This window comes from Empidonax traillii, unplaced genomic scaffold (genome assembly GCF_003031625.1).
Source record: "Empidonax traillii isolate 1590-97213 ecotype Southwest subspecies unplaced genomic scaffold, ASM303162v1 scaffold269:size870118, whole genome shotgun sequence".
In the NCBI taxonomy this organism is placed as follows: Eukaryota; Metazoa; Chordata; class Aves; order Passeriformes; family Tyrannidae; genus Empidonax; species Empidonax traillii.
In genome coordinates this window covers 200,826-226,346 of record NW_020955462.1, presented here as the reverse complement: position 1 = coordinate 226,346, position 25,521 = coordinate 200,826, and the positions used below count along the sequence as shown (strand labels likewise).

General features: G+C 45.5%; 1 protein-coding gene across 8 annotated transcripts in view; it reads left to right on the top strand.

Moving 5' to 3' along the window:
- PCDH15 (protocadherin related 15) overlaps window positions 1-25,521 on the top strand; it is a 315,783-nt gene that overhangs the window by 115,799 nt on the left and 174,463 nt on the right. For 7 of the 8 annotated variants that reach the window (XM_027889680.1, XM_027889686.1, XM_027889679.1 and 4 more), the window contains exon 3: window positions 17,312-17,430. In XM_027889680.1, coding sequence (XP_027745481.1) covers window positions 17,340-17,430 — 91 coding nt within the window. In that variant the 5' untranslated portion in view covers window positions 17,312-17,339. Of the gene's footprint in view, window positions 1-10,339; window positions 10,351-17,311; window positions 17,431-25,521 lie in introns of those variants that run through there. The other variant, XM_027889677.1, reaches the window with a different exon arrangement.

Here is a 25,521-nt window from a genome sequence, read left to right as displayed (position 1 = left end):
CCGTGTTTAGGAACAGCTTGTCAGCATCTGTTTAATATTTGTTTCGTGATTTCTCAGAAGGGATATCAAATGGGGGAATTTTGTTGACTAAATTACCGAAGGCAATTTGTCAGGCTCTTGGAATATATTATTACAAAGATCTATGTAAATCACACCGTCATCCACTCCAAGTGGATTGCTCCTCTTACATGTTGGCTTATTTAACAAAAAAAAAAAAAAAAGATAGTGGAACTGATCTGAATCTTCAGTAGAAGAACTGGGTTTGTGTTTTCTGTGTGAGGACAAGCTGGAGGTGGTACCAGGGTATTGATTCTGGGGGAGGGCAGAGGGGGGACCTGCATTTTTCTCTTGAGTGGCTCGAAGCCTTCATAGCTTTTTCTCTGCCGAGGCAACATCCCCCTCGTGAAACCTTCCAAGCAAGCCAAAATGAGCAACTCTGCTGAAGTCTCTTTGTGCTTGGGCACTTTTGTTAGTCCTGGTGCTTGAGGTTTGAGAAGTGAACACAGAAGATGGTTTTTCTCCCGCCCTGAGCAGCACAGGACGCTTCTCTCCAGCTGAGAAGGGACCACAGAGAGCAGATGTGTCCCCAAGGAAACCGCTCAGTTTGTCTCCTTTGCCCACACTTGGTTTTTGTTGAGCGTTCCTTGGTTGTTTTCCTGCATGTGCTCTTGTGTGAAATCCTGAAAATGGATGGATTTGGCTGCCCTGTGCCACCCCCCCTGCATTCTCCCTCCCCACTGCACAGCTGGGTGTACACAGAGTGTTCAGAGCGTGGCCTGGGAGGGGGTTGGGATGCACTGCTGGGAAAGGAGCTGCTCGTGCAGTCACAGACATGATTGCCACCGATCTTCATGATGGAAATAAGCAAAGCCACATTTGCTGACTTTTCCAGCCTTTCCTGCCAGTTCTTTCTGAGTCATCAGCTTTTGGAGAAGAGCAATAAAAACTGTGCAAAGTTCTAACTTTCACAGATAATCAAAGTCAAGTGTGACAGTTGTCGTCTCTGTTCCCTTAGAGGATCACAGAACAGTCTGCACTGGAGGGGACCTTACAGGTCATCCTGTCCCACCCCCCTGCCGTGGGTTGGAACACCTTCCACCAGACCAGGTTGCAGAAGAAGAATTTGTTGTGGTTTCAGTTGGTATCAGATCTGTCATTCAGTGCCCACTTTACCTCCAGGACAGATCTGAAAGTAAAGAAATCTAGTGGTGTGTTCGCCTTTGTGTTGCTTTGGGAGCACCTGAATGGTAGTTCTGGTTTTATTACTTAGGCCTCAAATCCACCTTTTGAATCCCCAGCAATCTGAAAGGGAAGATGTGTGCTTTCAGCTAGGAATGACTAATACTACTTTGAATAGTTGCTACCCTGGATTTTTTTCTCATAACCACAGGTTGCAAAAGGCAGTAAATCCTCTTTTTTATTTACCATCAGGACAAGGTGATTCTACTCCTTTCAGCTCTCAGTATCTTACCAACACATGACCTATGACAGGGAGCCATGGCAGATCCTTGGTCTCCATATTTTTTGGGGAGACAGGGGAAGAGCTACTAATTTTTTGAGCCCTGCCTGAGTCTTCTCTTGTCCTTCTGGTTGTGTCCATAGAGGTTCAGAGCAGTGTTGCTGCGTCAGGTGAGGGCTGGTGCTTTAGAACAAAGTCAGGGAGTTACTTTTCCTTATTTGGCTCCGATGATTCAGCCTGGAACATGAATCACACTGGACAGAGATTTGGATGTTTCTAGGGCAGTAAGAGCCAAGCAGTTTTAGTTTGCCCCAGAGGCTGAACTGATGCACAGATCAAGTTCAATTAAAATGTTTTTTTCGCACTCCCAGCTGTTCATTTGTCTTGTTCTGACAGTTTTATTTACTGGGTGCCTGAAAGGTCTGTCGCACCCACTGCCTGACCGCCCTGTCGAGAGCCTGAGGCAGCACCTGCTTCACAAGTGCTCCTGATAACTGTGTGTATGGCTGGGCCATTTGCTTTTCGATTTCCTTACATTAGGAGGTGTTTCTGGTGGCCCTGTTGCCCTGAGAGCTGGTTAGTAACGAACACAAGATCTGAATTTAGAGGGTGTTTTCAGGGAGAGGAGGTTTCTCACCCCCCTGTGGGCTGTCCCAAGTTACAAGCTCTGTCCGTGGTGCTGGAAATCCATCGGGGGCAAACCTGGGCAAGGGGCCTCTGAAACAAAACCCTTTTAATTGTCTCAGTTAAAATGTTCAGGAAGAATTTGACAGACAAGGGTGGTCAGGGATTGGCAGGGGCTGCCCAGGGAGGTTTGGAGTCCTCACCCCTGGAGGTGTCCCAGGCAGGTCTGGCCGTGGCACTCAGTGCTCTGGGCTGGGGACAAGGTGGGGATGGGATACAGGGGGGATCCATGGGCTGGGATCTGTGACTAAAAACTTCTGAGGTGTTTTTTTTTTTTGTTCTATTTTCTAGTATTCACGTGGAATTCTGAGGGGTGGAGCTTTTGTTTCATCTTTGTGCTGTCCATTGTTGAACCGTGGATATTTCTTGATTTACTTCACACATTTAAAGCCTCTGCCAGGATGGGGATGTTCACTCGATTCTGTGCAGGGAACTTTCAGGAGTGGGCAACTATGAGAGGTGGGGAGACCCCTGGATCCCTGGAAGTGTCCCAGGCCAGGTTGGATGGGGCTTGGAGCAACCTGTGCTGCTGGGAGGTGTCCCTGCCCATGGCAGGGGGTGGGATGAGGATCTTGAAGGTCCCTTCCAACCCAAACCATCTGTGCTTGCGTGAGAGACGAGAAAGTTCTTGTGGCACGGAGGAAGCCAGTTCCTGTTTGGGGTGGGGGGAGATGCAGGTGGATCAGCCTCTGCTTCTCTGCAGTGCTGAGTAAAGACTCTCTTCTCCAGTGTTTTATTCACCTGTTTTCATGCTCCTGATGTGGTAATGATGGACTCTCGAGTCACTGAAGTGGAGGGAATGTGATTGGGTAAAGAAATCTCAGCAACTGCTGCTTTTCCTCCATTATTTGTCAGGCTTTTTAGGGGTGTTTGTTTTTAATTTCTAATATTGTTTCATATTATTTATTTTAAAATTAGGTTTCTTTGTTGGAAGTGAGGTGAAACATTGGGATTTTCCCTCAGTTCTCACCCGTGCAAAGCTTCTTTGGAGCTGTTTTTCTTGGGTTAATTGAAATTCAGGGCTCAGGTTTTTTTCAGGTGATGTGAAGAGCTCAGCTGAGCCTTGCACTGCACCCTTCCAAACTCCAGTGTGTGCTTCTGGAGATGAAAAGGCTATATTAGGAGACTGATTAAAACATAAAATGAAATTGTGTATTACAGCTTCAATTCCAAGCTTAGATCAATTAAAGGCTAAATTGCCCATCACACCTTCCACTTGTGCTGCTTCAGTGCCTTCCCATATGATCAGATGGAACAGGGAGGTCTGAACACTCATCTGAACACACTTGGACATGAACAGGGGGAATTAAAGAGTGAGGTTTGGGTGCTGCTCAATTAGGATTACAAGAGGCACTGGTTAGGGGTAAATATCTTCATGTTCTACCATGGAAAATTAACTTAAGGAGGGAAGAAGCATCTGGCATGAAGAATTTGAAGGAATTCCGATAACTGGTAAAATCATGCAGAGGAAACTGTTTGGGAAATGCTTTTGCGTGGTTTTAGGGAATCAGAATTCCCCCATCACCGCCTTCCTTACTGCCTGCATCCAATGTTCTCCTCAGAGTTCTTGGCTATTGTGCATTACATTATGGTCTGAACGTCCACATTTTGAAGATTTCAAATCCTGTAGAGCAGACCATAAAGAGAAAATATTAAACAGCTTGCAAGATGCTGAGTGATGCTGAAAATCAGCACTGAGGGATTCTGCAGCGAATGCTGATCTAAGTGTTACTGTGACCCTCTGTGGACATATATATATATATATTTATATATATAAGGTGCATATGCATCCAGAACTCCCCTGAACCTGCTTTCCTGACAGTTGCAGATTTGTGCTTTATTATTATTATTTATTTTGGGCCTTTTCCTGCCCCGTTAAAGCCTTGGGGTGAATCACCAGTGGATGTGGAGCTTTGTGTGGGGTGGCTTTTCCAGCAGTGGGCTTTGTGGACCGCAGTGCCCAGTGGGAGTGACTCAGTGTGCCAGGAGGAGGACCCTGTCCCTCGTGGCTCCTGCTTCACGAGCACCACTTGTAAGATAATGAGTCTGTTTACTGAAATCTGTTCCTCTCCTGCCTCGATTTTCTTCCTCTTCAGAACACACACTTGGCAAGCTGCTCTCCAGATTTATCACATGTGCCTGAGATGGTCTGAGGAGCAAAATGAAGACGTTTTTCCTGCAGTGCCTGGCTGTCCTCAGAGCCTGGGGCTCTGCAGCACACGGGCCTCAGCTGAAATGCATGAGGAGCTCTGCTCTGGTTCTGCGCTGGCTCTCAGCAAACTTTCATTTTCCTGCACTTCAGGTGGGAAATGGGGTGCATCCTACTATGAGCTGGAAGAGAGTAGCAGAACCAGAGGAAATAGTGCTGAAAAGCATTTGAGGATCAATTTTTTTTTTCCTTTTTTTAAGCAAGTCTGCTCACAGAAATGCTGCAATTCTGACGTTCTGCTGTCATTTTTTCATCCCTAGGGCGTAAAAAAGCTTTAGTGTTGCAAAATTATTGAAGCCGAAACTTCTGAGGAACCCGATTTATGCAGGGTCCTTCTGGCTGTTGGGAAGTGTGAGTGTGTGTGGGGGGTTTCAAATAATTGGAAACCTCTGGAATGTAGAAACAGATGTTCTGTTTCTTCTGTACGGTTTGTGATTGCAATGGGAAGATCCCCCAACCATCCAGGGGGACCTGAGAAGCTGTGGCTGCCCCTGGATCCCTGGGAGTGTCCCAGGCCAGGCTGGAGCAGCCTGGGCTGGTGGGAGGTGTCCCTGCCCATGGCAGGGGGTGGAATGGGGTGATCTTTCAGGTCCCTTCCAACCCAGACCATTCCATGATCCTTGGTGTTTGGGATGTCCGTGCTCTCCAAGCTCCCAGACCTCTGCCCCTCTGGCAGCTGAATGTTCATCTGCCCAGCAGGAAATTGGGAACAAAGGCACCACTAATGCTGTGATGCATCACCCTTTTAGGGCTCTCTAATCGAGGAGAAGCATCTCCCTTCCACTGCTTCGCTCATCCGTAAGAATTAAATAATCTTTCTATTATTAAATATTATTAGATTGTTCTCAGTGATTTATTGCTTTATTAACTAACAGTATCAATCACACTGTTTTGCTGGCTGTTACCTATTGAATTAAAACCAGGTTTGTAACAAAGAGTAATTCTTCTTGCAGTTGATGTAACAGACATTTCATTTGCTGGTGTTATAAGTTACCTTCTGGTGCTGCTTTAGGAAGTGTGGTGGCCTTACAGTAATTAGCAGTAATTGGTATACAAAGGCAGGAACTGTTCCCAGTAGCTGAGTATTGTTAGAAGATAATTTCGTTTACTCAGTGGTATTTCAGCAGCTCTAACCAATTTCTAACCACTTTATTATGTGCCATATGTCTGTGCAGCAGATCTTTGAGTTGGGTCCGTGAAATGCAGTTGTTCTGCTTTTATTACGTGTTGATTTTTAGAAGTACCTTTCTTTGCTCCCCACTGTATATAAATATACCTCCCTGCCTCCCCCGAGTGTAGCTCTCCCCTCCAGCCTCCTGCATGGCTTTTGCCTTCGTCAGCCCTCGTTAAAGCAGATGATTTTTGAGGAAGGGGAAGGCTGTGCTTGCTCCATTTCTGTGCACTGTTCCCTCAGGGGCAGCTTTTGGTCAGAACTGCGACCTGAGGAGTCCCAGTGAGGGCAGAGCTGAGCTTGCAGAGTGGCTCTGAAGGTGTCTCAGTTCCCTGCCATCAGGTTGGCACCCGAATGACTGACGGTCAGCAGCTGCTTCTGCAGATTTGTTTCTCCCTGCCTCTTTCTTTTTGCTCTCTGCCCAGTTTTTTCCCCTGGTTTATTTTCCACCAGCCAGGCTCAGTTACATTTGCATGCAGCCCTGACTGAGTGCTTCCTGTAAATGGGGTGCCAAAGGGTTCCTGCTCTGCTTTGGGAACACGGGTGTTAAAACGACTCCTCTGTAGAAAGACAAATCATTGGTGCCCCTTGAGGAACATCCTGATGGCCTTTCAATGTTAGAAGATGCCTTAAAACTCTCTTTCCACTCAAAAAAACCTTCCTTGTCATTGCAGTGCAGTGATGGATAATCCTGACACAGACATTTGGCTCTTGAAACCATTGGACACCGACAGAATGTGTGGCAGTTGGTTTGTCCTCAGCATTTCTATTACAATGAATGACCTCTCCTGGAGGGCACGTAAGGAGATGAGGATTCTTTCCCATCTCTGGAAGCTGGGGCACTGCTGGGAAATGGGAGGAAATGGAGGGAATGATTTCCCAGGGAAAGGTCAGGCAGGTGAGTTAATGGAAGAGATGAAAGGATGCAGGCAGGAGAAGGGAGCAGGTGGGTGTAGTAACTCACTCCTGAGATCAGTCCCATCAGTGGGATCCCAGGAAAGCTACAACCAGCCAAAAAATAGCAGTGCTTTTTCCACAGCTAGGGAGAGTTTTTTAAGGTGAGGTGCACTGCTGCTTTCCTGCTGAGTTGGACAGAGCAGAGAAGCAGCAAAGACCACAGAGCTGAGGCTGAACTGAACTGGGACTGTTCACTGATGGGGAAGAACTCGAGGACTTTGGTTTGGGGGGTTTGCTTGGTTTCCCCCTCTGCTCAAAGGCCCAGTGTTCCCACAGGTGTAGGATATGAACCTGGTCCTGACTCTGACCTCCAGCACCCGGGATGGTGCCTGGGATTTGCCTTCTGCCCTGTCCTGAAGCAGCACTGGGGATGTGGTGACAGTTCCTCTTTTTCTCAAGCATTTGAATTTTCATAAAAAAGGCTTTTTCAGTTGCTCCACTGAAACACAAGAGGGAGGAAAAACACGCTGTTCCTTCTCCCTTGGAATTACTCTGGCCTTTTCCCCCGTTGTTATGATTTCAGGAAATGCAGGGACAATTCAGCACAGATCTGATTGCAGAGACGGGAATAATTTCTCTGAGTGACTAAGTCAGGCAGGACTCTGCGTGGAGCAGAACAAGGATGTGATGGAGGTGTGGAATCATGACTGAAGGGAAAGGGGAACAAGGACAGAGAGTTCCCATCTCTGCAATGCAAGCCCTGAAGCAGTTCCTACTGTTTAGGGTGTTTTTTACTCTGTGTGTTCCTAAAGACTTTTTCTTCTCTGATTTCTTAGGAGGTAAAGCAGCTGTGGCTGATCAGCCATGGGTTTGTCCAGGCTGAAAACCCTTTGTTTTTGTAAGGGTGAAAAATTTTTGTCGTATGATTTTAATTCTTCAAAGCCTTTTTTTTTTTTTTTTTTTTTTTTGGTGTTAATGTTTATGTAGCCAGGATGGAAACTTCTCTTATGTAGGAAAAAGGAGATGGCTGCTTGTTCATTTGTAGGATTGCTAGTGGTGTGTGTGAGCTCCTCCAAAAATGAAGTGATAGTTGTCTGCCTCTGTTCCTTTACTGAATCCAGTTTGACTGTTTGTGTTGTTTCCCCTCCAAAAGTGTATTTGAGGGGAGGGAAGGATGGAAAAATCTGAATCGTTTTATAGAGGTGCCACCTTCTTATTGTGTTTTGCAATCCAACCACTTGTTATGGTTTTCAAATAGTGAGCTGCATCTACTGTGTAACCCCAAATGCGTGCTCAGATTGGACATTTCATTAACTCCACAGAAAACTTCCGTATGAAATAGGAATGGACTTGATGTCCTGCCACAAAGCAAAATTACCCCGAGTTTTGGGACGCTCAGAATTGGATTTTAGAAGTTTTATGCCGAATTATGCCGTGGTAGAAAAGGGGAAGTGGAAGATGATTTTTGAGCAGCAGCCTTCCAGTTACACGAGTGAGAGAAATGATAAGTGGGAAGGTATTTATGTGAAGTTTTTTTGCATAATGAGCAGGGAGTGAGTTATTGGGGGAGAGATAGTAATGATCCAGCTCATAAAGGCTATGCCCACGAGAATAATTTCATTAAATACTCCAGCAGATCAGTAAATCCTTCAGCTGCCTTTTCCAGTGCAGTCGCAGAGTTTATGTTCTTTGGGGAGGAATTCACCTCCTGTTTCTCTCCTCCTCCCTCCAACCTGACATTTTGCTAAATCAATTTATTGCATGGCAGAGCCTGCAAACAATACCTTGCAAGGCATTAAAGATCCCATCTATTTAGAGGGGGCCTTTTCTGGTTATATCCTAAATATGCTGATGGTTGGGGTGGGGTAGGGCCTGTCCCCTTCAATCTCCTGCACCTTCACTCCAGGGACAAGCCCCTCTCCCTGGGCTTCTCTGCCCTGCTCTTTCTTTCACCTCAACAGTGATTTTCTGGGCTGTGATTCCTGCTTTTCCCGTGGATCCAGTGACCTCACTTGGGCGGTCTGGTTAGTGCAGTGGGCAGGTCTGCAGGGCTGTGGGTGATTGGATTGGGTCGGGGATCCTCAGAGAGGGAGAAGAATCCTGTAACAAAGCCCCACACCTGTGGGATTCAGCCTGAGGGAACAGAAAGGAAAGGGAGACATTAATATTAATTGATTACAGCTGGATTTTGGTGATAAATGATGGGGTAAGATGTGAGGAGTTCAGCAAAGAGCACTGGGAAACTACAGCACTCTCGAACCTCCTTGGTTGTATTAAGCAAGGTAATTCTCTGAATTTTCTACCCCATAAACATTCCTGTAGAGTGATAGTGGTCATTCCTTACCTGGGCCTAATTCTGAACTGGAAGGGACTGAAAACCTGGAACAAGATGATCTTTGAGGTCCCTTCCATCCCAACCCATTCTATGAGTCTGTAATCCCCCAAATACTGTGATTACTCTTTGTAATTTGCTTCTTTTTTTTTTTTTTTCCTTTGCACTGATTCTTCCTTTCAAGAATAAAAAGGACAGTTATTAATCTGAGTTGAAAAGAACTCTAGAGCAGGCATTAAGGAGCAGAGCAGTCTAGTGGGTCGTTCTGTTCCTTATGAATTTGAAAATTCTGTGTGTCCTTACACTTCCAATTTGGAGCAGAGCTAAAATGTCATTAGCACAATAGTTCTGAAAACCTTTTATTCGAAGCAGTGATTAACATTTTTCAAACTGAACAGTCTGTTCTTCACAATGAAAAGTCTGAGAGGGAACCTGCGACAACAGGACCCGAGTCTGTAAGTGTGTATTTAAAAAAAAACACTTCAATCAGAGATTATTTTTTTAGGCAATGACAAGGACACTGAAAGCAGGGTGCAGTTCCAAAGGACTGCTCTGTGGCACACAGGAATTCCCTGTGCTTTCCCATTATAAAATGGTGGGGGTTGGAATGGGCCACCACCTATAATAGTAGGATAATTCTGATGTCTTGTGCTGAACAGTTCAAATTCAGATGTAGTAACAACTGCAGTGCTGCCTTGTCTCTCCGTTGGGTAAAGGCCCTTTCCCTGTTGGAAAATGAGATTTATGTTGAATAGAATTTCATCCTAAGAAATCCTGCAAGAGGACAATGGCCCAGAAAGCCAACACCCCACTTCCATAACATCCCAATCCCTCGGGATTTTCCTGGGGGGGCATCTGCTGAACCAGCTGCAATCTGCCTGCCTCAGGTGGTGTGTGTGTGCAGCTACGTGATGACTGCACCCTAAGTGTACCTAAATGTACCTAATTTGTGTTTTTGCCTGTCTGTATTTGTTCTGAGAAAGGCAGAAAGGGCGATTAGAAGCGTCGGGTAAGTGGTTCATGCGTAAAAGGTTTGAGGGGAAATTGAGCAGAACTCTGCAAACAAACTGCAAGAGCGGGGAAACCCCTCTATAGAGATGTCTTGAGATTAATTTCAATTAAAGGAGGATATATTTTAGTCATGACTGAGGTTGCCTGTGCTGAAATGATTTACAGCCACCTTGTTAACAGTAGGTGTAAGCTGTTCCAGGGTGAATCTCCTCGCCAAGAGGTACTTTGAAGAGTTTCTGCCTCATCCTTGTTTTGATTTCTTCCTTTCCCCCTCTGCTTTTCAAAGGGGGTTGGCAAGAAACCGAAATCCTGGCACAGGGCGTGGAAGTTGTTTAACCCCATCCATTCACATCCATGGTTGAAGCTGTTTCTTTCAAAAAAAAAAAATAATCTGCTCTCAGCAAGTTAAAAACCATCTGATAGATTCAAGGTGCAAATTACGAGAGAGCACTGGTAACTTAAACTTGGAGATGGGTCAGAGAATGGGCCACTAAATATTTGTTTTGTGGAATAAAAACTGCAGGGGATAAAGAGGTAAGGGAAAGCCTGTGGGGGATGTGTTGCCACTTGCAACAGGCTGAGTCAGGGTGTTGTTGAAACAGTGTCATTTAAGCCAAAGCTTCCCGAAAATCTGACTTTTAGAGTGAAGTTTACGTAAGGTGAAGAGAATTCCTTACTCCAGGCAGTTTCTTTAGCTTGCAGCAGGTGCAGGGAAGTGTGAGGAAACTCACACTTGGTTTAAGGGCTTTGTAGGCTCTACCAAATTTACAACAGGCAGCTGGGGGGGAAAAATCAAGCACGTGAATTAGCAACTGCAGAATGTTGTTTTTTGTAAAGGTAGCAGCTAGGAGGAGGGTCGGGTTTCTCTCTGTCCTGATGGCTTGCTGAACAAGCCTGAATGTGTAGTTTGTGTGAAAAAGATTTCTCTGCATGAGTTCTTTCATTTCTGTCCCTGTTCCTCTAGTGTAGAATTATTATGGTGGCAAGGGAAAAATGTGTTACTGCAGCAGCGTTGGTCATCAAGATCTCAGTTGATATCTGTAATGTCTCCTTGCAGTAAATAATCCTTGGGCTTCTTTCTTATTGTTTTTAAACTGCCAGAGGGCAGGGTTAGATGGGATATTAGGAAGAAATTCTTGGCTGTGAGGGTGGGCAGGCCCTGGCACAGGGTGCCCGGAGAAGCTGTGGCTGCCCCTGGATCCCTGCAAGTGTCCAAGGCCAGGTTGGACGGGGCTTGGAGCAGCCTGGGCTGGTGGAAGGTGTTGGAACACGACAATCTTGCAAGTCCCTTCAGCCCAAACCATCCTGGGGTTCTATGTCAGCAATCCCTGGCATGTGTCATCTGCCTGTGGTCTGGAAATGGTTCTCTATGGCAGCCAGGAACCATCTGATAATCCCTGCCCTTGCAAGTCTCCCAAAGTAATCTCTGCCATGATTTCTTATGTCTCTGCAATGATTTTTAAGATTATTTCTCTTCTGTCCCTCACAAGCCTGGATATTTGAGTTAAAAAAAAAACAAAAACAAAAACACCAAAACATTGAACAGATAACCCCCCCTTCACATGTGTATTAAATCCCTCAGCAGCAGGTTTGGGAGGCTCCCTGTTGCCAGCTGTCCCTGGATGAGTGCCCTGTGCTCATCCCAGTGTCCCAGTCCGTGGGCACAACACAGCCCCCAGCGCTGCAATCACCGGCAGGTGCAGCTGAACAAAGGGGCTGACAGAGGCAGGATGAATCCTCCCTTTCATCACTGAGCATAAGCACTCCTCAGAGCCTTTCAGGTTGGGAGGGAGGAGAAGGATTTGCTTGAGAGAAGTGGAGGCCAGGAGTGTTGGGATAGCCGAGGAAACCTGGGCTGTGTGCTCCGTGTTTTACGGGGAGCAGGAATAGCCAAAAGCCAGGAAATCCAGGGAGTGAAATGCTGAGTGCTGGGAGGTGTGAGGTTATCTGGAGAAATGGAGGCTCAGGAGGTGGATATCCATGATTGCTAGCAGGAGGTTTAGAGGGTAGAATGGCTGGATGGAGATGGGTGGGTCATGGAATCGTGGCATGTTGGCAGGGACCTCAAAGCCCATCTCTGTCCCAGGGGCAGGGACATCTTCCACCAGCCCAGGTTGCTCCAAGCTCTGTCCAGCTTGACCTTGGACACTTGCAGGGATCCAGGGGCAGCCACAGCTTCTCCTGGGCAGTGTAAAGAGGGAAGCGATTCCAGGTTTTTGAAGCCTTTTAAATATGCCAAGACACAAGCAAATACTTCACTGTCTCCTTTCCCTCATGGCCAGCAAACTCAGAAAGCAATCCAAGGATAATCAAAACAAGTAATCATGTCTAATTATGTTCTCACTGCCTTTTAAGGAGGGATAAGAGGCATTTTTTTAGGGTAAGATCCCTGCAAAATGCTGGGAAGAAAGGTGATGGAGCAGAGGAATGAAGGAGTGCTTGAGGCTTGATAGACGTGGTGTGAGAGATGGAAAAGCTTGGAGAGCAGAGAGGGGTGTGAGGTTTGGAAGAAGCTGTTCAGGAGTGATGATGACAAGCGTGATTGATGTGCAGAACGAGCACCTGGCAGTGCAGGAGGTGGGGGAAGGCAAGACAACGACCTCTTTGGGTTGGGGTTGCTGTTGGATGGGAGCAGAAGGAAAGTGAAGGGCAGGCTGAACAGCAGGGGCAAAAAAATGGGTGATAAACAGCAGATTTGTGGTTAAAATAATGAAGATCTGTCCTGAGTTCCAAAGCCAGGACTGTGTTTAAAGCTTCTGGCCCAACAGTCACGCTGCCACAGGAGCAGCTGAACATGATGTCTGTCAGGGTGTGGAACATGATGTCTGTCAGGGTGTGTCACTTTGTACAAAGGGAGACTTCGCTGTGACAAGTTTTTTGGGGTGTGGATTTTTACGAAACTTAAAACCTGCCTCGGAGAAAGAGGAGCTGCAGCAAATAAATTCTGCTGGGGAAAAAAAAAAAAAAAGTTGTTTCCTTCAGTCACATCAATTCACTTCACGTAGTTTGGGTCGTTTCCACTGTCATAACACAAGTCAGTGCTGAAGTGTTAGTGAAGATCTCGGGGCTGGTTTCCCACAAGGAGCTCTCAGAGGGGACTCTTGACAGAACATCTCCTGGTGGCAGAGAGAGATTCACACCTCAGATTCTCTCCTCTCTATTAAATAACCCCAGTGAATGCTCCTTGGAGAGAAACAGCTCTGGCAAGGCAAAAATAGAGAGGCTTTGGGGATAGTATCCAATACTTGGCTTGCAGTAGAACCATGAAACCCAATTGTCGTAATTCTTTCTTCAGTTCTTGTGTCTCTGCTTTCTAAAAACGCTGTCTCCAAGCAAGGCTGGAAACTCAAGACCCTGATAACACAGGGACAAGAGGCATCAGTGTTAGTCTGTTTTTGATGTGTCTGCTTGTGCTGGAACAGATCCAGCAGCTGCAAAAAGGGAATCAAGTCGGGAGCGTGTTTGATCCTGAAATTTGGCCTTAAAATTCCTCAGGTTGCCAAAAGGTTTCACCCAGGGGGAGGAGGATGACAAAATCCAAATCAGCTGTGCCAATCCTGCGGTGTGAGAGCTCTTTTAATTCAGGAATACTGAGCAAATCCAGGAATCCGTAGGCTGAGCTACGTGTTTAAATGCCGAAGAAGTGTTAGTGAAATAAAACCTTGCAGTGGTGTTCTGCTTTCTGGAAGACCCAAAACTCGAGAGAGGGTTCTGTTTGCGCTGTAAATTATTCAGTGTAGTACCAGATCAGCCAAATATTTGCTTGTGCTCGAATCCATCCTCAGGAAAGCGTTGAAACAGATATTTGCCTTCGGTAAACAGAGTTATTCGTGCTTGCTGCTGAACTGAAGCCAGAGCTGGCTTACCTGGGTTTAACTCCAAGGGAAAGGCTTCCTTCACTGGCTCTTGCCGTGGTCTGTAAGGAGGAGGTGCTGTGGGATGGGCTCAGGAGGCAGTTTGGGGGCTGATATTGAGCTGGAGTTGTGGTTTATTTTCCTGGTGAAGCCTCAAGTGAGGGTGTTTTGCAGATGGGCACCCTCATCAGTGGGATGGCTCAGGGCCTTGCTGGAGTTTACAAATAAACACCCCCCAGACATGGAGTGGAAATTATGGAGATGAATTCATAGGACACCACCTAAAGTGACTGTGGGGTTGAATGGCATTGAGGCAAACCAGAATTCTGTGGTGTTTTTTTTTTTTGTTTTTTTTTTTTTTTTTTTTTTTTTTTTTTGTGTGTGTGTGCCTGTTCTTGTGTTTAAACAATAGTTGGGAAGTTTATTTTTATTCCATGGGCAGTTCAAGGTAATTGTTTAGGCAAACAAAAATAAACCCTTTGGGACACACAGTTTAATGAACTGTGGCTTTAACCAAGCCAGGAAGGCTGTCAGGCTGTAAAGCAAATCCATCTCCTTTTTGGCTTCTGTACAAAGTTTTTTTTCTCATGTTTCTACTGACATTTCTGATTAATTATGGCACCAGTCCTCTCGAATAAACATTTACACTTCAGAGACTCCCTATTTTGTGTCCACAGTCTTTGAGTTCATCAGATCAGTAATAATATAGATGAACCTTATAATAAAACTGCCCGCTGTAATTTCTCCTGCGTTTAAGCAGTTCACTAGTGTGAACTTTTTATTAAAAATACATCGTTAGAAAGATTTATCACAATTGTAACAGACAAAGAGCATCACCACTCACCAAAATGTCACTTCTGATGCTTGGAGGAGTTGTGGGTGATGGTGTAAATTAACAGAACCCACAGAAATGGGTATTTAATCACTTGTTAAATGCTGTGCTGATCACCCAACCATGGCAGTTCCTCAGGAGCCGTTGTTTTGACGTGTAAATTTTTTTCTTTTCTGATTCAAATTGAATGTTTTAAGTAGGGGGGGAAAAAAGGGGGGTGCAATGAGATGATCTTTCCGACCCAAACCATTGTGTAGATCTGTAATTCTCTGATTTACTGGACCAGTGTTCTGCTGGAGTTTCAGCTCTGATTTGGGGTCAGGAGTTTATCACCCACCACTGTGGGTGAGGATTTGCTGTTTGTACACCGGTTTTTCATTCTCTTACCTCCTTAACCATATCAACAACTTGAAATATTTTCTTCCCTGGCCTGTCTTTTTCTGATAGTGTAACTTTATCATAAAGAATCTGCTCCACCCAACAGGTGGCTTTAGATTGTGTTAGTTGTACTTATTTAAAAAAAAACCTTCAAAAATGCAGGTTTTATTTCCATACCGGGAACAATTTTGTACAAACCTTCAAAAACCCTTTTTACCCCAACCGTGCCTGGCTATTTATTTATATTTCCCCACTCAGCTTCATATGAATCCAGTAAATAATTATTTGAGGTTACCATAATAGCGTATTCAAGGTCCTGGGATGTCATAGCTGATATTTTATATTCAGGAGGATTTTTAATTTACATTTATCCCCGTCTTAAAATTTAAAGTTCTGCTGTAGCAACATGAGAATATTATCCAGGAAGATCCCGAGTCTTATAGACATATTGGATGTCTTTATTTTACAGATCTTCCTTCTCTCATCAATTCATCATTCAACTCAGGATTGTCATTTTCTATACTTCGTATTTTTCTTTTTGTGGGGTTTTTTGCTTGCTTGTTTGGGTTTTTTTTTTTGTTTTATTGTGAGGTTTTTGGTTTTTTTTTTACTGCGTTTGGTTTTTTTGGCTTTGTTTTTGAAGTGGTTTGGGGTTTTTTGTGTTGTTGTTGTTGTTTTTTGTTTTGTTTTTTTTTCTGGTACAAGTTGAAGGAAAAACAGGGGCCAGTTTTTATTCTCTTGCATTCCAGTTGCATATGGAGCTGCTTATTCTGGGAGCGGCAGCGTTGCTCTCCTCGTGGGTAACTTGACATTTCATCAAAAAATCAAAAATAAATCTGTCAAGATTCTGTCCTAAAAAATCTCTCGGGAGCAGACTCAACTCGAGGGTGTCAGCTGAGCTCTGAATAACTTTCCAAAATAGCACATGGTGATTGGGGAGCTGGAGTTTTCCTCAAGGTTGTGGAATCAAATATCAGAGGCCCCTGAGCTCTTCCTCCTTGCTCTTGTAACACCTTTAATCTGCCTGTGCGTGTGATTTTTTTTTTCTTTTTCTTGGACTGACCTGAAGAAACCAAGCCAGTCTCCTGATGCTCTGGGGCACAGGGGGTGACCCTTGGGGATGGGCCTTTTCACACAAACTCACATTTGAGCTTTTGGGATTCCTCTCTCTCCTCCCTGAAAGGAGCTTGTAGGGGAGTGGGGGTGAGTTTGGTCTCTTCTCCCAAATAACGGGTGACAGGATGGGAGGAAATGGCCTCGAGCTGCACCAGGGCAGGCTGAGGTTGGATATTAGGGACAAATTCTTGCTGGAAAGGGTTGTAAAGCATTGGAACAGGCTGGCCAGGGCAGTGGTGGGGTCACCACCCCTGGAAGTGCCAGAACCTGCATGGATGTGGCACTTTGGGGACAAGGTTTGGGGGTGAACAGGGGGGTGCTGGTTGACAGCTGGACCATTAAGGTTGGGGAAAACCTGGAGATCCCACCTATGTGAGATGTCCTGGAAGCAAACTAACTATATATATATACACATATGTATATAAATATAAATATATAGAGATGGATATTTATCTACAACAGATAGTGTCAACCACCGTAAATATTGAAGTAAACATGGGCCACTCAGTCTGGTTTATTAAATTTCCCTCATCCTTTTGAAAAAAAAAACACCAGCAAACCCACAGGTTTTCCTCCAGGACTCTGGATACACAACTGCTGTGCAAGATATGATTTGTAATAAATTCAGCTCTTTGAGAAGTTCTTGGCTCGTCCCTTGGAGCTGTCTCTCTCCAGACCAGTCCAATGTATTTATCACAACCTTTTCTTGAATTTGAAGGAATATTTAAAAATAATTTCATTCTGAGTTACAGCAATATGCAAATTCTCTTTATTGGAGCCATAAACCAGACCTTTAGAGAACTTCCTAATGCTGCTCCCCCTAAATGTGCTCTGGAGTTCAGCCAGACCTGTCCTGGCCACTTTATTTTCCTGGTTTGGGGTATTTTAGGGGTTTGGTTTTTTTTGTTGTTGTTTGTTTTTCCCGTTTTCCTGGATACAAATCAATAGGGTCTCATTAAAGACGACCATCTTTGGGGATCACTCCTGTTTTTCCTGGGTGATTCCTGGGAATCCCGGGTGGACTGGTGGAACACGGGTTTTAATAAGCGGAATTTCCCTGCCCCAACCACTTCTCCAGAGTGCTTGAAAGCAGGAGGAGTGGCATAAATGCCTCATCGCGTGAAAATTAGGGAAATCAGACCCGATTTGAACCAGGAACTTGCATTTTCTTCCCTTGGAGGGCCGTGTGTGCACAGTTACCGAGTGCCTACAGATGTGTTGATGTTAATGGGGTTAACCTGGCTCATTTTCTGTTTTTCCTGCAGAAACAGTGCCCTGGTCTCAGAGACTGCCCAACCCCCGGGACAGAGCTCGTAAGCACTCCCCCCTGGGTTGATTAAGGCGGGTCTGAAACGTCTCTCTTTGCAGATCTGCCTGGCGTGAAGTGTGACAGAAGATGGTCCAGCAGTTCGGTCTGTGGCGATGGTTCTCCGTGGGGACTGCCCTCACCGCTGTCCTGGCAGCTGCTCTGGCCCAGAATGATGAAGGTAAAGCTTTTGGCTCGGGGAGGGGTGGGATGAGCCTGGGATGGTAACATTTTAATGCCTTTTCCCCCCCCACACACACCCCTAGAATTTTAGATAGGAAAAAGTTAAGTTTGGTAGGAAAGAGAAGTTTAATAAGAAAGAATGATCTGGGAATGTTTCACGGTTTCAGCTTCTAGTGGTGATTTTATTTCACAAAGCTCTTGATCCACCAGGCAAGATAAAAAGCTTCAGTTGTGATTGTTCAGTGTAAGACTCAGCATTAAAATTCATTTTGTCCTGATCATTGAACAAGCTTTAACAAACTTTATTTGCTTTGCTGGTAAATCAGCAGTCATGGTTGGAACAGGAGTTGGAAAGAATTATCAATGGACTGTGTACAGGTCTGGCCGAAAACTTGGGAAAAGATCCACAGTGAGGGTTTTCTGGAGAAACAAGACTTCAGGAACCCTGAAACGTGGCACCAGTAGCTCGTGTTTGTTCCTCCTCACATCATTTTGGTTGAATATGATTGCAAGATCCCAGAAATGTGCTCTGCCAGTGATCCATAGCGATAATAAAACTTCCAGACCTAGAGAACTGATTAGGATTTATTGTTCTGAACCATTTAAAGATGTTGAAGGGCAAAGCTTGTCAGACTTGTTCTTAAATGCTGTTAAGGATAATGAGTGGGGTAAGTGAAAACTGAGGATGGTTTCAGAGTGTCTGTAATGGGGTTGCTCATATGTGGCACTCAAGCCCTCCTTTGTTGGTCAACTGTAATTGCTCCTGTTGGTGATTTCTGTAGCTGGATTTTCTTTTAGAAACCTTTATTTTGGCAGTTCTGAAACACAGCAGGTTTTGCTTTCGTGAGAAGTTCAAGCAGGATCGAAGACTTTGCTTTGGTTTTTGGTGTCGTGTCCAAAGTCTGTTTTTCTTGCTCTACTAATTGCTCTCCAAATGTCCTTTCATTCCCTTCCATCCCCCTGCCCAGCCCCGTGTTACATTTGATGCCCGTGATGTACCAGAGAGCTAATTTAATTTTCTCCCCTTCTCCAGCCTGTCATTATCCCTGTCATTCCCGACTCTGAAGTGCAGCGTTCGAGCTGCTCATATTTCAGAGATTTGATCGGTGCCTGCCCACAATCAGCTGGCTTTTTAATCATTTACTGCGGCAGAGGAGTGGCACCGTCAGGCTTGGCAATACTGACCTTGGAGGGGGCTGTTTGAGGAGGGAAATGCCCTGTTGGGTGGTGGGGAGGTTGCAGGGCAGAGGGATGTCCTCTGGCACGGGAATGAGCCGTCGGGAGGGAAGCAGGATGATTGCAAATTTTCATTCCTTTGCGCAAAATTCCACCTTCGTGGCCTTACCCCCCACGGGTGTTCAGATCGTGCCCTTTGAGTTCCAGGTGATTCAGAGGAAGGGAAAGGTCCTTATCCACGTTTACATGTGCATTTGTAGTTGGTGAATGTGACTGGAAACGTAGAGCGACTTCCTTGTGACGTTTCTGGGGGGAACATCTCAGAAATGCTGCTGCTTGGGGGACATGCAGCTCCCTGAGACGAACTGAAGTGGTGTCCACCCCCACCCTGTGTTCAGGGAGGGGTTAACCGAGCTAAAGAGGCTTTTAATCAATTCCATAACTCTCTAATAGAGGTGAAAAAATGATCTGGGAATGGATTTAAGCCAAGTTGGGGTACTGGTGACTCAGCAAATGCCACCCAGCTAACGAGGCACTGCTTACAGGAATAATTACTTTGAAATTACGTTTCTTGCAGCTGAACAGAAAACTGTTTTCTGCTGCTGGAGTTGTTCTAATGTGCAGGAACAACATTTGTAACCCGAAGTGTGACATCAAAACCCCCCCTTGTTTTGGCAAGGGCCCTTTCAAAGCCAGCGGGGTTGTTTTACCGGCAGAACCGTCACGGATACAAACAGGAAAAACATCAATTTTGGCACAGATGATGAGCTGTTTCTTTGCTTCCAGCATGCAAATGCTCCACTTCCTGGTGGCAGCTGTGCACGTTGGCTCAGTGGTTCTCTCTGACTGCATTCCTTACTTCCTTATTTTGTGTAATAATTATTCTTTTGCTCAGTATTTGCCAGAATAAATGTAGGGCTTGTGGGTGAATGGGGAACATGTGGGTGTTTTGTGTTTTGGTTGGTTTGGTTTTGGTTTGGTTTTGGTTTTCTGAAAGGAGGAGACCTGGGTTTACAGTTCCTGCTGTTGTCTTTCTTCCAAGCAGAAGAAAAGCTGCAAAGGTTTGCGTTGTTTTTTTTTTTCCCCAAGTATTTCAGCTTAAGTAAAAGTAGAAATGTCAGCTGTAGCCTTGCAATATCTGAAATTAGGTCAGCTAAAATCTCTTTTATTTTTACAGTGCTACTCTATTGAATTCGGAGGCAAACTGTCAGGCTAAAAAAAATCAGGGAAGAGGAAGGTGGAAACACAAGATCAAATTTCTCTCTCTCTTTTTTTTTTTTTTTTCCCCTTTATAATCTAATGTCTGTGAGTTGAAAAAGCACTTTAGCAGCAATTTTTGGTCAGGAGAGAAGGGTGCTGAGTTTAAAAGCTGTCTGTGTGCACTTCATGCCACCCAAACCAATCCAGCAACAATTACTTGGCTGTTAACTTGGGAATTAATTGTCTTCAGCAGTTAGGACGTGCCTGTCAGGAAGGAGAGAGGTGTGAGCTTGGGGATCCCACCAGGGAGATGGAAAAAAAGGGCAAAAATAATCTGACCTGCTGGTTGGATCTTTTCTCCAAGGATGAATCTCAGCAGGACAAAGATTTCCTGCTTGGAATATGTGTCAGCATTTTATTGCAGTCTAATTGACAGTGGAGATGGAGAGAAAAAACTAAACATCACCTTGTTCTGGTTGAAATAGAGGGTAGTTTCTGTCTGAGGACCCTTCAGGGGCTGAACCAATCCTGGCTTGGTTTTGGGATACAGGCTTGTCTGGGATAAAATGTGGGAAATGGAGAACCTGAGGAAATAACTGACTTCAGTGGGAAGGGGTAAAAACATCTCCCACCATGCAGCGAGCATTAGAGTTGTGCTAAACGTTAAATACCTGCTTTTTTGTTTTGTTTTGTTTTCTTTTTACCTGCTGTTTATCCTGCTGCCATGGAGGGAAGGGAGTGAGGTGGTGGCTGGTATTGAACTAATTGAGATTAAGCCCATCTGTAGTTAGTGCTGGTATCTGAAATGGCATAAAATTGAGGCTGATGGGAAGATTTGCTCGTCCGAAAATGTATTTTATTTAATAAGTGTTAAGCGGACGTGTATTTTTATCAGAATGTGAGAGACTGCCATTTAAATGGCCTTTGCACTACCCTGAGTGGGAGATTACTTCTAAAAAAAAAAAAAAAAAGGTTTTTTTTTTCTCTGAAAAGCACAACTATCCCCTTACAGCACCAGGACTGTTGAGGCATCACCCCCCCATCTGTTTCTCAGGACCCCCTCTATTAGTTACTGTCTTTTATTAAGTCTAACAGAGTCTCCCACTACAAAAATTGAATAACTGAAGGGCCTTACAAATTACCTCAAGAGGCTACTTTAGAAATAAAATAGTTTCAGGCCTTGATGTATTACTGCTGGGCAGGAAATGAGCTCTGGAGAATGCAGATTTGAATACCTGTAGCCCATTGATCATTCTCTGGGCATATCCAGGGAGAGAAGAGAAATGCCAGCAGGCTCTTGCCTGAGGGAAAGTGTCTGTTCGTGGGAACAGGAGCCATTTGTTTGTTTTATGGAGGTGTGCTGCTTTTGGTTGGGAGCTCTGCAGTGACCCTAAAGGGCAAAGAGCTGCCCTGGATGTGTCTGGAGTGGGAGCTGAGCCACTGGTTCCTCTGAAGGGTTTAGTTCTTCAAAGTGTGACTGATGGGCTGCCTTCAAGTGCCACCAGCAGCGCTTGGAGCCTGCAGGAGATGGATTTGCCTTCGGTGAGGAGGGAGTTATTCCTGAAATATGGGCACTGCAGCGAGGTTCATCTCGGTTAATGTGCAGGTTGTAGCCCCGGGTCTCCTGGCAGAAGGGGCTGAGTAACTGTGTCTTCCCTGTGGCAGGGCTGGGATGGATGAGGCAGGAAGCTCCTGGGTGAGGAAAACAAAAAAATCCCAGATTCCACCACCCTGGGAACCACCAGAGCCACGGGCAGGAACTGATGCCCAGGAAGCTCCACCTGCACAGGAGCAAGAACTTCTTGGCTGGGCAGGGACCCAGCCCTGAGCAGGGAGCAGAGAGGGGCTGGAGTCTCCTCCCTGGGGACATCCCAGAGCTGTCTGGACACACTCCTGTGCTCTGGGCTGGCCCTGCTGGAGCAGGGAGGTGGCACCAGATCCCACTGTGGTCCCTTCCCACCGAGCCATCCCTTGGGGTGGGAGGGCTGTGAGTACTGAGCTGGTGTTCTCCCCCCAAGGAATGAGTGTCACCCTAGGGGGTGACATTCACAGCTGGGAAGGGAAAGCAGAAAACCCTCCTGAAAGCTCAGTGGCACAACCTGTGTGCCCTCTGTGTGAGCGGGGACAAAGGGGGGGCTTTGGGTGACCTTGGAGGGCTTTTCCAGCCTCAGGGATCCCGGGATCTCTGCTGTGGTGTGTGCAGTGGGATCAGCCTCCCATGTTTGGGCAATAATCATAAAGGATGAGCTCTCAGCTCATTTTAATGCATTCATTTTGCAGTAATCACTCCCAGATTAGGGCATCATTACCGCTCAGCTGTTGTCTGTCATTAAATACAGCCAGTGTTGTTCTTGACTGGAGCTCGTGTAAACTCTCTCGATTGCTGGGGATTTACACGGGACTCCCGTGGCAAGCAAATATCTGTGCCTTTGAACCCAAACCCACAAGCACAAAACAAACACTTCCCAGCCTTTCCCGTGAATATTCCTGCAGTTTTTGAGTGCCCAGGTGTCATCATTGGCAAACACCCTCTCTCTCTCATCTCTTCTGAGGAAATTCTGTTGGAAGATGAAGATTTTTTTTCTTTTTGGGTGGTGAAAGGAAAACTTTTGAGTAAGTGGAAAAAAAGCAATAGAGGGGTTTAAAAAAAAATAAATAAATATAAGGTTCTTATTGAATGGAAGGAATAGTAAGGAAAACAGTCTGTCCTTTGCAGTATTTATTAGACAGCATCCCCTATAGCAGGTCAGACCCCACTCTGTGGTACCACCTGGCGAGAAAAACAAGTTCTTTTCAAAATGACTCTTTTTTTTCCCCTTCATTTGTTGGAACGAGCTGTTTGCGTTCCCTCAGTTGCACTGACGAGGGTTTCTCGCCTTGGTTTGGATCATCATCGATTTGAGCAGCTCCATATAATCCTGTTAGTGCCAAGTGGGTTCCTTGCCCTTAATTCCTGTCCCTTTTTATGCCCTCAGTGATGTGACCTGCTGGGCATGAGACTGATTTTGTGGTTTATTTCTAAACAGAGCTGTGGGAACAGATTTGCTTGGTCCTAAAGAGGAACGCAGAGTTTGAGCACCTCGAGGCTCTCTCATTTAAAACTTGAGTTCAATAAAATGGTTGGGATCCTTTGAAATCCACGTGAATTATAATAAAGCTCAGTGTGCTTCTGTGACTTTCCACTCACTGGTAGGGACTGTTTTGTTTAGTGTGGGGAGTTTCAGGTACACAAATAAACTTCAGCTCTGTTGCCCTTTCTTCAGTGGTTTGGCTTTTGCTGGTTTTTTTAATATCCTTCTGAATTTCCCTTTACTGCTTTTTATGGAAAGATTAATTGCAGAAATCTGGCAAGTGAACTTTCTAACAGTTTGAAGGGTGGGTTTTTTATACTATTTTGGGGTAAATATAAAACAGGAGCAGCATTTAATGGAGAGGGACTTCTCAAAAGTTACAGGACAAGGGGGAATGACCTTAAGCTGGAGTAGGACAGGTTTGGATTGGATATGACAAAGAAATTCCTGACTCTGAGTATGGTGAGGCTCAGGCACAGGTTGACCAGAGGAGCTGTGGCTGCCCCTGGATCCCTGGAAGTGTCCAAGACCAGGTTGGATGTGGCACATTCTGTGAGACAGGATCTGTTTTTTTGTGAGGGGGAATAAAAATTTCCCTTGTACATCATCTGGTTTTAGAACGTGCCATGTATCTGCTCCCTTATAACAGATGGAACTGCAGGAAATTTTCATAGCCTTGCATTTATTTCAGAGGCAGACATCAATCACTCAGATGTGATTTCACAGGCTTTGTTGATAAAGGTTTCGTTTGGTTTCTCCTTCTGCTCAAATGCCATGTTCTGTAAGATGTGTTTCTTATGAGTCACTTGCAAAGTGTGTTTGTCCTGATAGGAAATGCAATTAAATGGGGCATCAGCAAATCCTGTGGAGCACAGTGACACAGAAGGGGAAGAAGATAATTTTGTTTGAAGGGAGAGGGTTTAGGAACACTAACTTGGAGCTCCCTGGGTGTTTTCTGTGGGAAGAAAACAACAATGAAAAAAAAAAAAAACCCCAAAGCCAAAAAAAACCTGCTTTCTTTTAGTTACTGTGTGGTTACACAGAAAATCTTCATGGAAACATGGAATAATGTGAATTGAAAGGGATGCTTTAAAGGCCATTTAGTCCCACCCCCTGCAATTAGCACAGACACCTTCCACTATCCCAGGTTGCTCCAAGCCCCGTCCAACCTGGCCTGGGACACTTCCAGGGATCCAGAGGCAGCCACAGCTTCTCTGGGCACCCTGTGCCAGGGCCTGCCCACCCTCCCAGCCAGCAATTCCTCCCCAATCTCCCATCAATCCCTGCCCTCTGGCAGTGGGGAGCCATTCCCTGTGTCCTGTCCCCCCATCCCTTGTCCCCAGTCCCTCTCCAGCTCTCCTGGAGCCCCTTGGACATATCAGAGAGTCTTTGTTCGGAAATACTCTGGAATAATTTCTGGACGAGCAGTTTAAAACAAAGAGTTATTTTTAGCTGAATTTTTACTGGTAGTTGAGAAGGAAAGGAGAGATCCTCTGGCCCTGGGCTCCCGGTGAGACTGAGGGTTCTGGAGCCCCCCAGGAGCTGCCCACGGGCTGCAGCCGCTCTGCCCTCCTGGCAGGGTCTCAAAGCTGCCCCAGCAGGGACCATCTGTTAGATCCCCCCCCTGCACAACCCGCAGGACAACAATATTATTTTCCCTTTAATGAGCTCGAGCACATGAGCAATTAAGAAGGCCTAATTGAATGGAGCTAATCAGGAAGATGCAGCCGCTGGCCCCTGGGATGCTGCTCGAGGCAATCGCTCCTCATATCCACGATTTTATCTGTTTAGTTAATAAAACAGGCCGTCCAGCGGCACAGGGAGTGGTTTTGCAGCTCCAGGGGCTGAGCAGTTTGGTGTCTGAGCCTTAGAGTCTTTATTCTGCTGAACAGGGTAGGATTAACAGGGGAGGAGAGTCTGTGCTGGGCCAGTAGCACTGAGGGCTCAGAGACCCAGGGTGGAGACCACGGGGTTGTAAATGGCTTTGAACTGCTCAGCACCCAGACCAGAATTTACGTGGCCTTTACACAGCTCCAAATAGTCAGTGACCCCACTGCTGTCTGATAATTAAAATAGTCATGAACATACTGCCAGGGAAAGGTAAACCTTGCCAATGGCTTTGGATAAACTACTGCCTTCTTCATTATCCAGAAATAAACCTATAATGAACTAAAACCTTCCCCCCTACTCAGTTTATACTTAAAGAACAAAGACTTGTACATAAAAAATAATTTTATCTGTGCTCTGCTGTTTTCTTACCATCCTTGTGGGTAGAACCTTTGTATAATTAAGTACTAGAGGTATGAAAAGAAAAATACCTTATCTGCTTGTTCTTCCAGTGTAATCAATGGCTTGGGATTTATTTTCATTGTGGGTCTGGCTCATACAAAATTAATCAACCTCTCCATTACAGTCAGCCTGGATATGGGAGGAGAGGCTGAGTAGTTCTGTTGTCTGTGTGCTTGATAAAATCAAAAATAGGGCTGAATGGGATTAGGAGGGGAAGGGTTTGGGTGTTACCGAATGCTAAGAACACTTCAAAATTTACAGAAATACCTGTGCTGTTGCTGTCTCATCTGCAGGACTATTTCCAGTGTTATCTCCGAGGGGAAAACCTCCCAGGCAGCATTTGAAAGCTGCTC